At 33.2% G+C, this 14,471-nt stretch overlaps 1 protein-coding gene across 3 annotated transcripts in view; it reads left to right on the plus strand.

The window, feature by feature from the left end:
* The window catches only part of NEDD4 (NEDD4 E3 ubiquitin protein ligase), a 158,635-nt gene that overhangs the window by 36,642 nt on the left and 107,522 nt on the right, over positions 1 to 14,471 (plus strand). For all 3 annotated transcript variants that reach the window (XM_074234613.1, XM_074234612.1, XM_074234614.1), the window contains exons 3-5: positions 762 to 840; positions 931 to 969; positions 11,669 to 11,722. In XM_074234613.1, the coding sequence (XP_074090714.1) occupies positions 762 to 840; positions 931 to 969; positions 11,669 to 11,722 (172 nt within the window). The remainder of the gene's footprint in view (positions 1 to 761; positions 841 to 930; positions 970 to 11,668; positions 11,723 to 14,471) is intronic.

Raw genomic sequence — 14,471 nt, forward strand, 5'->3', positions numbered from 1 at the left:
AATTCCTGTTAAGTTGATTGAGGTTCATCCTAATAGACCCATAGATAAATAGATGTAATAATAATAATAATAATAATAATAATAATAATTTATATAGTACCTATATAGTGCCAGCTGCTCTGCTATGTGTTATACAAATATCTCTTTATATACTTATAACCACCTTGAAAGGTAGCTAGAGTTATCTCCATTTTATAGTTGAGGAACTGCGGCAAACTAAACCTGTGACTTTTCCAAGGTATTCTTTATTCTTATAATACTTTTTGTAAACTATAAAACTTATACAAATGTAGCTATTATCACCTAAAGTCCAGCCTGCTGAGGATGATTTCATTGTACCTACCTTGGTTAGTTCCCAGTCAACAGATGCAGCATGTTACTGAGGCCTTTCTGATATGGTAATTAAACAAAATAATTTTGCAGCCCTTTTAGGAGACAGAAGAACAGGGTGTCATGGAATCATACAAATAATTGTTAGGAATCATGACTCCCAAAACATTGGGAAAAGTATACCAAATAAGCAGTAGTACCGATTTTATCAAAGTCCAAAACTGAATTTAATTTCTTTTCTTTAAGAATTCTTTTTTGTCATAAAAACCCATGACTTCAGGCATAAGAAATAAAAAAAAAAAAAGAAAACTGACATTTGAGTATTGGATGAAATGTTTTAAATGATATATAAAGTTATTCATTTTTCTCTTTAAAGTAGAATGTGCTTTATAGAAAAAAATAGTTAAAGCAGTCTTTTTTTTTTTAAACAGTGATCCTTATGTGAAAGTGACGCTGTATGACCCAGAGAGTGGAATTCTAAGTACCGTTCTAACAAAAACTGCTAAAAAGGTTTGACTTAGAAGCAATAAGTCTAAAACAAACTTTGTTTTTTGTGATGATAATATGTGAAAAATTTCAAAAATTCTTTTTATTTTTTAGACTTTGAATCCAAAGTGGAATGAAGAAATATTATTCAGAGTAAGTATAAATGAATTTTATTTCCTCAGAACTGCGAAAATTACAAAGAAAATTACAAAGTTTTCTTAACCTTAGCAGACTAGTTTCAATTCCCAAGGTGTAAAATTTTTAATAGGTATTATTGGATATTCTTATTGGATATTCTTGCTTTAAACAATTTTGCTAATGTCTCTTGAAGATGGTAATTCATTTGGTGGTTTGCAGATAAATAATTTATTCTATTTAATATTATATATAGTATGTTAAATAAATATATGAATACATTTTAAAAAATAATAAAGAAGAAGCTTCTAAAATTTGATCAGCTAAAAAGGAAACAAAACATAATGCATTTAGTAATTGGATTATTTTGAGAACTCTACATAGAGCAGCTCTGTTCTGCTTCTGTTTTACTTGGAATTTTGGCAGGAAATTGTTAGTTTATCAGGGACTACAGATCAAATTGACTTCAACTCTTGATAAAAAGATGACCGACCACTATAAATAAACAAATAAATAATCCTTCCTTCAGAACCCCACAAACACTTTGCCAGGGAAGTTCAATGTTGAACTTTATAAGAACAAGAAAACATAGAGAAACTTGCTTCTAGAAAGAAGGATTTTAAAGGAATCTGCAGAATATGCTCTGTTTTTGTTAGTATTAAGTAATTGTTCTCTGCATCCTTCAGCATGCTACCATTGATTCCTTTTCATATTTAATCTTATCACCAAGATCTTGGGTCATCAAGGGGTTTATTTGGATATTTCCTTCTTCAGCTGTTCAAGTTGCAAATGCTTTATTTAATCAGTGACCTAGATTCTCCCACCTCAGCATATTAAATATTATTTATAATCCTGGACAAACCTTGTTTCCTAATCGTAGTTAATCATATTTCTCTTTATAACATTTCTTAATCTTTTAGTATTAAATAAGGATTAAAATTACAATGAAATCAATAATACAGACAATAATTTATAATATTTTAGCTCTGAGAATAGTCATGACTAGAGTCATCCCAGACTTTGACCAAAATAACTAATGGCTTATTTTTACTTGTCAAAAAAAAAAAGTTCCTTTACACCTTATTCACTCAGGAGAATAAAGTCCTTTTTTACAAGAATTTACAGGACAGGAGAAAAGATTACAATCCTTGCATAAACAAAAGAGAAATGGTCATCTTTCTCTTTGATTTCAGATTTTCTCTATATATGATAGGAAAATATTATCTTTGTCTTTCAAGCCTGATAGTTCCTGATAGTCTATCTCCACTCATAAAATTCTCTTTATAATGTTTCTTCATAAAATAATAAGACAATTCTTACAAGGAAAAACAGTTTCCCCTCGCCTTTCATTTATAAAATGGGGACCATGATAGTAGTATCTGTTTCCCAGGGTTATTGTGAGGATCAGTTATGATGTATATGGTAAAGCCCTCTAACTAGCTTCCTATTATCTGTCTTCGCAGATTCTTCAGAGTAGTATTAAACTCACTTGCCCTGAATGAAGCCAAGGAACAGTACAATTCTTAGTTCTCTTAAGGAGACAGTAACAGATTTCATAGGATCTCTAGAAGAGCCTTTTGAATGTACATGCTTTGCATGTTCAAAGTGGAGAATGGTCTGCCTAGAGTAAAACACTGAAGGAATGAATGCTTTTTTTCCTCCAGGTTTTCAGAGAGAATCAACTTCTCTTCCTTTAAAGAAGAGAAATGAGTTAAGTGTTGAAGATACTTTGGAAAGATCAATATATGCTGTGCCACTCTCCTATTCAATAAATTTCAATGACTCCCTATGATCTTTAGAATCAAATGCAAAGTCCTCTTTGGTTCTCAGGGCCCTTCATGACTAGAAAAAAGCCCACATACATTTTCAGTCTTATTATACTATATATATTCTTCAGTCACTCACCTCTTTCTTATTCCCAAATGAAACATCTATCTCTTGGCTCTGTACATTTTTTCCTTTCTGTCCTCCACTATAGGATTGTTTTGCCTTCTGGCATCCCTGACTTTGTCCAAGTCCCAGCAAATGTTCTACCTTTTATGGGTAACCATTCCCAATCCCTCTTAATGCTACCTGCCCTCCAGCTCTGTTGATTGTTATTGATCCTGTATAGATCTTGTTTGTACATCTTTGTTTGGGAGTTGTCTTCCCCATTAGATTTTGAATTCCTTGAGTACAGGGACTGTCTTTTGATTTTCTTTTATCCCCCAGCATTTCAAACAGTATCTATAGCAGTTATGTAAGAATTGCTCAGCAATTGACTGACCCTGTAGCTCTGGCTTGGGCTTTTTTGTACATCCATTCCTGGAAAACAATCTGGGACAACCATCCACACTCTGACCTAGAACTCCTACCATTACACATATATTCCAGGGAGATCAGAGATAGGAGGAATAATCCCACATAGACAAAAATTTTCATAGCAGCCCTTTTTGTGGAGCAAAAAAATGGAAGCAAAGTAGATGTCCATCATTTGGGGTTTACCTTCACATATTTTTATTGTGCCATAAGAAATGATAAACATGAAGAAGTCAGATGCATGGGAAGATTTATGAATTGTTAAAGAGTGAAATAAGTAGAAACACTTAATCAGCAAATACTAATTAAGCTTCCACTATATGTCAAACACCACTAAGCACTGAGGATACAAAGACAAAGTGAAGCACTCTGCCTTCCAAGAATTGGGGGAGACAATATTTATACATACATACACACACACACACACATAGCATAGATACAAGATTATATATGTGTGAATGTATATAAATGTGTGTTTATTATAAAAATAAAATGTTTCATCCATCTCTCCCCTGCTTTGATCTTCAACCTTTCCTCTCTTCCCTACTCCTATTAACATTCTTCTCTCTCTTTCAAATTAATTTTGGAAAGAAGACCCTGTCAATTGGGGAATGAGGGAAGGCAAATAAACAAAAGCTTCACTAGTAGTTGGTGCTTAGTGCTAAGCCTTGAAAGAAAATAGTGATTCTCAGAATAGGAGTTGAAGAGGAAATGAACTCTAGACTCAGGAGAGAGCCAGTTGTAGATGTAAGTTAGAAAGCCATCTTAATTAGGCAGTTGTTGAGACGTGGAGAGATAGGTCTAACACTGGAAAGAGAAGGTTGGAGACTAATCAAGAAGAGTTTGAAATGGAAGAGGAGTTTGTATCTTATTCTAGAGGCAATAGGGAACTATAGTAAAGAAGTAGGTCGGATTTGTACTTTAGAAGAATCCTTTTGGCAATTATATGGGGATGAACTAGAAAAAAGAGAGCCTTGAGACAGGGAGACCAATGAAGAAATTATTATCTTAGTCCTCTTGAGAAATAATGATGGCAGAAATTGAGCTGATGGCCAGGTGAGCAGGATTGGGGGAAACAAGGTACTATGGAGGCAGAAAGGCCAAGAATTTTCAATTGATTGACTATGTGAGGGTGTAGGGGAGTCAGGGATTGTTCTCAGTTTATGAGCCAGACTGACTGAAAGACTGGAAGTACCCTCAAGAGAAAAAGGGAAAGTTCAGAGAAGGGATGGGTTTGAGAGTGAAGGATAAGGAATTCTGTTTTGGACACATTGACTTTGAAATGTCTGTGGGACAGCCAGTCAGGATGAGAGAGTTAAGGCTGTATAAAGAAGACATCTAAGAGTGAATTATATAAAAATATTAAATCCATGGGTATAAATCACATTAGCAAGTGGATAGGTAAACAGACCAGGATGGAAATAGAGAGGGGTACACCTGCAGATGTGAATAGAAATAAATATTCATCAGAGAAGCTTGAGGAATGGTCAGACTAGAACTAAGAGGAGAGTATCAGAAAACCTAGAAAGGAATGATGGGTAGTGTCAAGTGCTGCAGAGAAAGAAATGGGATAATTATGGGAGTAATCTCTTAGAGAATGTAGGAGTTGTGGTCAAGGATATATGCAAAGGTATTGAGCTTGGCAAGAAAGCTATTCTATCATTTGAAATTAGAGTAAAGGAGTAGAGAATTGGGGATGATATGAAGGACTTGTAAGATATAGAAAAAGAGGGAATTGGTGAATGGCTTCTAATTTTTTCTTTTTTTTCTTTTGTTTTTTCTTTTTTTTTTGCAAGGCATTGGGGTTAAATGACTTGCCCAAGGTCACACAGCTAGGTAATTATTAAGTGTCTGAGATTGGATGTGAACTCAGATCCCCCTGACTCCAGGGCTGGTGCTCTATTCACTGTTCCACCTAGCTGCCACACTTCTATTTTTTTTTTCAATGAAATATGAAGTAAAGTTCTCAGCTGTGAGGGTCAGAAAGAGGTAATATTTGGAGGTTTAGAAAAAGAAGGAATAGTTTGGGGTAACCTCTGGAGTGAGTGGGATATAGAATTGATGTTGGAAGAGTACTGCCAGTGTCACTGCTAGGAGGTCCCAGTAGAGATCAAATTACTATAATTGTAGGGGACCCAGACATCGGAGTTTTGTAAACTTTGTCCAGCTTCATTTATTACTTTATGAGTAGTAGTGGAGGTGACAGATGATTTGAGTTCTGGGGAGGTGACAGATGATTTGAGTTTGGCAAGGGGTGACCTGATAAGACAGGAGAACAAATAATTCCAGAGTAGAGAACAGCATAGTTGGAATGATTGGGTTGATGACCCAGAAAAGTAATGATAAGGATAGTAGGATTGAGGGTCAGTGAGGAATAGGTCTATGAGGAATAGACAGATGTCACTGATAGAAAATTATAATTGAATAAAGGAATTTCAGAGAGTTCTTGATTGTGGAGGTAAATTCATGAGGTGATGGAACGTTCAAGGGTGTGACTATCCTTTATAGGTATAATAGAATTTAGGTTATAGTGGTGGTTGTTATTGCAAGGAACATATTGGAACCTTTATAGACTGCAATTTTAAAAAATTTATTTATTTTCATCCATTTGCACATGCATATTTTCAAGTTACAAAATTCCCATCTACCCTTTCTTGCCACACTCCTCCCTACAGTGGCAAACAGTCAAGTTAGCATTGTACATATATATTTTGATAAATATATTTATATATTAGTATTAATTATTTTTGGTATGAGGAATTAGGATTAAGGGAAAGATGTAGACTGCATTTTGCACCTAGGTGCTGTTAGAAAGTTTTCTCTGATATCAAACTTAAATTTAATTCTACAGCTTCTATACCTTACTCCTGGTTAAAAGCAGAACTGATCTGATCTTTCTTTCAAATGACAATCTTCAAAGAGTTAAAGAATATTTTTATCATTTGAATGACCCCATAAAGTATTCTCTTCTCTAGGTTTAACATCTCCTGTTCTTTCAATTGAAGTTCATAAAAAAGTGAATTAAAGACTCAATTATTCTAGATCCTCCTCCTTTGTATGCTCTCCAACTTAATATCCTGTTTAAGCAGTGATTTTCAGAATTTTTAAGTTTGATTTTTAAAAACTATTTGAACCTTAATATTCATTACCAGTCTCTCCCCTGAGCTTTATTACAGCATCATTAGTTGCCTTTGGGACATTTCAGATGGGATATATCCAAGAAATCTTGACCTCAGTATGTCCAAAATTGAATTCATTACATTCCTTCTGGAATTCTTCCCTTCTTCTAAACTCAGTCATTCTTTGTCTCCTAAGTTCATTTTTGGGGTATTATCCTCAACTTTTCATTCTTGCTCACCCACATATCCATTTCTACATCTACCACATGTCTCACACCTGACTCCTCTTTACTCAAACAAATACCAGTTTAGTTAAGTCCTCATCAATTCTCATCTAGTTTATTGCAACAGCTAATTCAGTTGTCTCTCTTTATATATATTACATATTTCTTCCAAAATAATTTTTTTTGGCTATCCTCCAAACTTGGAATGTATCCCCTCCTTAACCTCTACTTTATCAAGTTCCTTGCTTCCTTTCAGGCACAGCTTAAGTACCATCCTCTGTATGGAACTTTTTTTGATCCCCACTACATTGCTTCCTCAGACAGAATGTAAACATATCACAAGTTGAGATTTCTTTTTTTTTTTTTTTTTGGGTACTTGTATTCCTGACCCCTAGCACAGTGCCTCACACAAAGCAGATGGTTAATGAAGTCTTGTTGATTAAATGATTGATGAGATGAGAACATATACAGAGAACTGAAAAAGGAGGTTGTTCATTCAGCTTCAAGTCTGTTGTTTCCTACTGACCATCCTTCTGTTCTCTTTTGTGGTTTAAAAAAAAATGATTCAGGGGCAGCTAGGTGGTGCAGTAAAGCACCAGCCTTGGAGTCAGGAGTACCTGGGTTCAAATCCGGGCTCAGACACTTAATAATTACCTAGCTGTGTGGCCTTGGGCAAGCCACGTAACCCCATTTGCCTTGCAAAATTCTAAAAAAAAAAAAAAAAAAAGTAAAAAATTTAAAAAATGATTCAACTGTGTGTGTGTGTGTGTGTGTGTGTGTGTGTGTATTGATAACTTATGCTACTCCTCTATCATTTATCTATCCCCCTTTCAAAGAATGAACAATTCTATTAAATTTGACTATTTAAGCAAAATAACTATCCATTGATCATATTGTTTTGAAATTTTTTCCTTTACCCCTTGAATTCATTGCTTCATTGTCAGAAGGTAGATATATGTGGCATATTTCATCACCAGCCCTTTCAAGTTGTGATGGCTCAGTGCTTTTGGAGTTGCCAAGACTTTCAAAATGTGTTTCTTCATAGTATTGTTATTGTACAAATTATTCTGGTTCTACTTCCTTAACTGCATTGGTTCATACTAGTCTTGCCAATTTTCTCTGAAATGTTTTATCATTTTTTATGATTCTCCATTACATTCATAAATCATAATTTAACCATTTCCCAATAGATTGACAGTACTTTTCCAGTTCTTTACTACTATACAACAAACCTGTTGTAGATACTTATGTACCTATTGGTCCTTTCCCACTTTATAGCAGCTTTTTAATACTAGCATCTGGGGGTTCAGAATCTCTGGGATAAGGTAGGGAGAACAGGGGAAGAAGGAAAAGAATAGACAGAAAATGAAAAGGGAGAGAAAGGGAGAAACAGAAGGAGAGTGAGAAAAAAGAGAGTAAAACCTATTCTTTAGAGAGAGGGTGTGGATGAAAATGGAGACAATCTGAGGTAGAGCCAACATAGTAGAACTGGAGCTCTCCCAAATTCCCCTCCAAACAACTTTAAAGTAATACCTCAAACGAATTCCGGAGTGACAAAATTAGTAGACAGTCCAGTTGAAGCAATGTTCCAGCCTAAGACAACTTAGAAGGTTGACTGGAGTGGAAGAGAAGAAATGTGGGATTTTAAAATATGGGAAATATAGATTGAAATTTAATGAAAACTAAATAATCCAATCCTAATGTATAAGTGGTCAAAGAAGAAATCACAGAAACAGTAGTTTCATTAAAGAGAATGATAGCAATGAGACAATAAAATTTATGTAATGCTGGTAAAGTATAAAGGGGAAAATATATATCTCGAAACATTTAGATCATTGAAATAGAGAAAGAACAGATTAGTGTATTGAATGTACAACTAAAATAACTAGAAAAAGAACAAATTAAAAATCCCCAATTAAACACCAAATTGGAAATTCTGAAACTCTGAAGAGATTAATAAAATGGAAAATAAGAGAACCATTGAATTAATGAGTTTATGGAAAAAACTCAACAAAAAGTAAAAGAGATAAAGAATTTATTAATTTGATTAAAAAACAGACCATAATTACCATTATCAAAAATGAGAAGAATTAATTCATTACTAGTGAAGGAGAAATTAAAGCAGTCATAAGGAGATGTTTTGCCTAGTTAAAGTAAAATTGATCAATATTATGAAAATATAAATTGCCCAGATTAACAGAAGAAATAGAATACTTAAATAATCCTATTTTAGAAACAGAAATTGATCAAGCCGTAAATGATCTCCTTAAGAAAAATCACTAGGACCATATGGGTTCACAAGTGAATTCTACCCAACACTTAAAGAACAATTAATTCCAATACTATATGAGCTATTTGGAAAAATAAGCAAAGACAGAATCTTACCAACAAATTCCTTTGATGACACAAAGATGGTTCTCATTCCAAAGGAAAAGCAAAAACAGAAGAAACCTAAACACCAATTCCTTAATGAATGTTGATGCAAAAAATTGATAGGAAATACTAGCAAGAAGTTATAACACTATATCACAAAGATCATACCCTGTGACTAGGTGAGATTTATGCTAGAATGCAAGTCTAATTTATTGTTAGGAAAACTGTTAGCATAATTGACCAAATCAATAACAAAACCAGCATAAATCACATTATCTCAGTAGATACATAAAAAGCTTTTGAGAAAATATACCACTTAGTACAGGCACCAGAAAACCAAATGGAGCTTTCCTTAAAAATGATAAAATTTATCGAAAACCTTCAGCAAGTATTATTTCTAATGAGAATAAGTTAGAAGCATTCTCAGTAAAATCAGGGGTAAAGCAAAGATCTCCTTTATTACTATTATTTAGTATTGTACTTGAAATGCTAGTAATAGCAATAAAACAAGAAAAAGAAATGGATGAAATTAAATTAGGCAGTGAAGAAACAACGCTATCACTCTTTTACAGGTAATATGATTGTAGCTTTTGAGAATCCTAGAGAATCAGCTAAAAAATAATTAAAATAATTAACAATTTTAGCAAATTTTCAGGATATGAGAGAAATCCTCATAAATATCAGCATTTTTAAATCTTGCCCAAAAAGTCCTGCTGCAAGACATAGAGAAATTCCATTTAAAATAATGAAGATAAAAATACTTGAGAGTCTGCCTGCCAAAACAGACCTAGGAACTATTTGAACACAATCACAAAATGATTTTTTCACATAAATTAAGTCAGGTCTAAACAATTGGAAAAATATTAATTTACTTATTCGGTGCCAAACCAATCTAGCTACCAAATAATTATTTTATAGAGATAGAAAAAAGTAGTTACAAAATTCACTTGAAAGAATAAAAGATTAAGAACATCAAGAAAATCCGTGGGAAAAAATATGTGAAGGAAGATAACCAAGCACTATCAGCTCTCAAACAGTATTACAAAGTGGTAATCATCAAAATGATTTGGTATTGGCTGAGAAATAGAATGCTATATGGGTGAGATAGATTAGGTTCAAAATACACAATAGCAAATAACCATATCTGTTCTCTAATTTGATCCTCACAAAATCCCTAAAAGGATGGTGCTATTTACAGGGAAGAAGCCTGAATAGTACTGAAATAGTGTCTGGGATAGGATTTGGAGTGAGGTTCTTCCTTAGCAGCCTCAACTTTGAACATCTCCTTCTAGACTTCAGGGCTCTCAATGATATAACTTTAATTCAGTTTTATCTTATTCCATGTAAGCTTCTTTGTTGTTGTTGTTGTTGTTTTTTTTTTTGCAAGGAGTGAGGTCACACAGCTAGGTAATTATTAAGTGTCTGAGGTCGGATTTGAACTCAGGTTCCCCTGACTCCAAGACCAGTGCTTTATCTACTGCACCACCTAACTCCCCCCATGTAAGCTTCTTAAAGGTTTTTGTTGTTGTATTTCCATCTCTGTAGCCCTGGGGTTTTGAACTGTACCTTGCACATAATAAATGTTTCTTGAATTGAGTATAAATTCCATGTTGTTTTTTGGATCTTTATTTCCTCTTGCCCTTTAGAAATCTTACTTATCCTTAAATGATTTCAATTAAATATTCATGTATATTTTAGAGTAAAGAGACAAAATCTTACTCTTTTATATCCTGTACCGTAGAAAATAAATATTTAAAAAGAAAGTGTTTTCTCATATGCCTACCCTACAATATCATTATAATTCGGGAATTTTTCTTGTGGGAAAATGATTAGGATATCCTTGATGAAGGAATTTAGCCTGAGTAACTTCCCCAACCTCACTTTATTATTTTCTTATTGTTATTATTTAGACTTTTTGGAAAATAAAAATGTAAATGTCATGCCCATCTAGGAAATATTATCTATACTCTTTTTAAAAAAGGACATACTACCAAATATAAATATTTAAAATGAGAGTCAGCAATCAAAAGTAAAAGTTTATCATATTTTTGAACAGTTTTCTTAATAACTTTTAGAAGAACCTGAAGAAGCCTCTAGAAGAGGTTCTTCTTAAAACCAGTAACCTAGTAGATATTTTCAAAATATTTATTTTGGCTTACCACTCTGTTTTTTTGACTAATAAAAGAAATCTGAGGGCATAGAAATTTAAAATAAGTAATCATAATATGTAACTTTTTATTTAAAAAATAAACTTCACTATATTATGAATTTGGCTTTAGTGTGGCAGTTAAAATAGTTACCTTCTATCATATAACTCTTAAAATATACTTTATTAATACTTGATTGTAAGTACTATATAATAGTTTTGAATTTTCAACATGGTTTTGAAAACAGTTTCTTGATTAGGATATTATTATAAAATGTCTAATATTCTAAGCCTTGATTTGTTGAATATCTTTAAGCCAAATAGTCTTTTTTTTTGTTTTTTTTTTTTAGATTTTTTTCAAGGCAATGGGGTTAAATGGCTTGCCCAAGGCCACACAGCTAGGTAATTATTAAGTGTCTGAGGCCGGATTTGAACTCAGGCACTCCTGACTCCAAGGCTGGTGCTTTATTCACTGTGCCACCTAGCCGCCCCCAAAATAGTCTTTTTTTTTTTTTTTTAATAAACAAAAATAAATTTTCTGCTTTTTTTTCCCTTAGGTCCATCCACATCAGCACTGGCTTCTTTTTGAAGTATTTGACGAAAATCGTTTGGTAAGTTATTTTCTGTTAGAACAATGAATGAAAAGGCAGTGATCATTAAGAAAATTGAAATGAAGGACTTGATGACTTATGACATGAAAGAGAATTTTGTATATTAACATTATTCTTATGTTATCCCTTACATCACTTTCATAGCACTATTCTTTTTTCCAGCACACTTAAATCTTGGGTTTGAATTTTACTCTTATCTAATAGTCAACTAATAAGACATAAAATGGTAATTAAGATATTAACTTAGGCATATTCAATTCTGTTGATTAAACAGCTGATTAGAGTTTATTATAATGTTCGCATAAATATTCATATTATAAAAAGGTTAGGAATATGGACTGAAGACAGTTTTTTGAATCATTTTCTTCCTTGAAAAATAAGCAATTTGGACTAGATAATCCTTAAAGTTCCTTCCATCTCTCACATTTCTCATTTCTGTCATAGTAACCATCCTTCCAGTCATTTATTCAGAATGCTCTCAGGAGTCCAAGACTTGGGGAGAGGACTTCTCTAGTTTCTCTGAAGCAGTTTAATTTAATGGACAGTAACAATTCTTCACTCTTCCTGTATTGATTTACTTATTTCTACTGGCAAAGAGGAGCCAGTTTTCAATTCCACTGCTAGTAATAAGTCAGTAAATGAATATTTGGCACAGGTGAAAAATTGAACCAGATTTTAATAAAATGAAATGATTGTTAGGAAATGAATACATAAAATGCTATATCAAAATCCTTCAGTTGCCCAGAGTTTTTAATTTTGTAAGCCTATTTCAGACTATCCTTGGTTACTTGTTTTTGTATTTATAGGAGACCTAGAACAATTTAATATATATATATATATTAAAAAAACTTCAGAGTAAATTTCTTTAACCATCTACTTTGCTTTTTTGTGGTACTATTCGTGTTTGTCAAGATCAAAATTTTAAAAAAAACGAACTGTCATGGGACTAGAATTTAATTTTCCTCTTCAAAAAATGGAACTTTTTAAGTATTTACTTTGTAGCAAAACTCTAACTGGATCTGATTAATTTTAGACCATGAAATCTTTGTAATTGTAGATATGCTTCACCTTTAAGGTAGATGTTCATCCCCCTAATATTCTAGTCAACCTAAAGAAGCAAGGCACTTGATTTCTTAATGTTCTTTTCTGGATGAAACAAGTATGAGTCTCCATAGTATCATGAATCCTCTAAATTGAGAAATGCCTTCTTTCCAATGTAGCTAACTAATCTTTGCTATTTTCTATGCATAAACACTTATGCATCCTGATTTCTGTAATATGATAATCAAATAAATTGATCTTCCTAGTGTGTTATTTAATTTGACCCCCATAGATTAGCCTGAATTTATTTAGGAATACCAAAATAGAATTTACTATCTCTACTATGTTTATTTCATTAATTTCTGATTTTGTTTCTATAACTATAGAATTGATTTAAATGGTAGTGGCAATATTGGACAACCTCATATTACCCTAAATCATATTGGAAATGCCTTTAACTTTTCTCCATTACATATATTGCCTCTTGGATATAGATATAGTCCCTCAAAATATGCAGAGTTAGGGACACACCACTCTCATGAATGTGAAAAACTGCAAATAACTCTAGGCCTCACCCCAAATTTTATTTTTAATAATTCTGATGCTATTTATTTAACACATAAAACAAGGAAAACTACACCCCCCCAAAAAAAAAGTTGCAGTCTCTATATGAGAGATTACTTTCTCACATGCTCTGCAGAATCTTTGCAGCCTTAGGTACAGCTGCAGCAAAAGTTTCGTAGATCTTATGAAAAGTTCAAGATACACGGATCATATGACTGAGTCTGGAGGGAAGAAAGACAAAGAGGAGGTATTCTCAAAGAGATATGCAGTCCATAGTATTTTAGTGCATAGAAGCTTTAAACAAACAAATTATTTAAAATAAATTAATGTATATATCTTTGTGGTAATAAATTATAAAGATTTATAATATAAGGTACTTAAGTGTTGATGATAGTAGAAAATTTTTAGTTTTATTTACATGAGCATGTCATCTGTGAATTTCTACATTACCCCACAAAATTTTCTTCTTTTGCAAGGCAATGGGGTTAAGTGGCTTGCCCAAGGTCACATAGCTAGGTAATTATTAGGTGACTGAGGCCAGATTTGAACTCAGGTATTCCTGATTCTAGGGCCGTTGCTCTATCCACTGCGCCACCTAGCCACCCCCTCCACAGATTTTTTAAAATTCCCATTTAATTGTCAGTGGTCAACCCAAAATAATAAAAACCTTGAAAGGGGGGCCTGCACATGTTGAGAGATGATTGCAATTATTGACTTTATTAAGGAAAGGTTTATTTATTCCTATGCATTCTTTTTGTTTGTTTTTGTGCAAGGCAATGGGGTTAAGTGACTTGCCCAAGGTCACACAGCTAGGTAATTATTAAATATCTGAGGTCAGAGCAGCTAGGTGGCACAGTGGATAGTGCATCAGCCCTAGAGTCAGGAGTACCTGAGTTCAAATCCGACCTCAGACACTTAATAATTACTTAGTTGTATGACCTTGGGCAAGACACTTAACCCTATTTGCCTTGCAAAAACTTAAAAAAAAAGTATCTGAGGTCGGATTAGAACTCAGGTCCTCCTGACTCCAGGACTGGTGTAGCTGCTCCCATCCTATGCATTTTTAATGCGGCCAAATTTAGAATTTTGTCAAACACCTTTTTTTAGCACCTGTTGATAAAATTATGTAATTTTGATTAAATTG

Source organism: Macrotis lagotis, chromosome 4, assembly GCF_037893015.1.
Source record: "Macrotis lagotis isolate mMagLag1 chromosome 4, bilby.v1.9.chrom.fasta, whole genome shotgun sequence".
Lineage (NCBI taxonomy): Eukaryota > Metazoa > Chordata > Mammalia > Peramelemorphia > Peramelidae > Macrotis > Macrotis lagotis.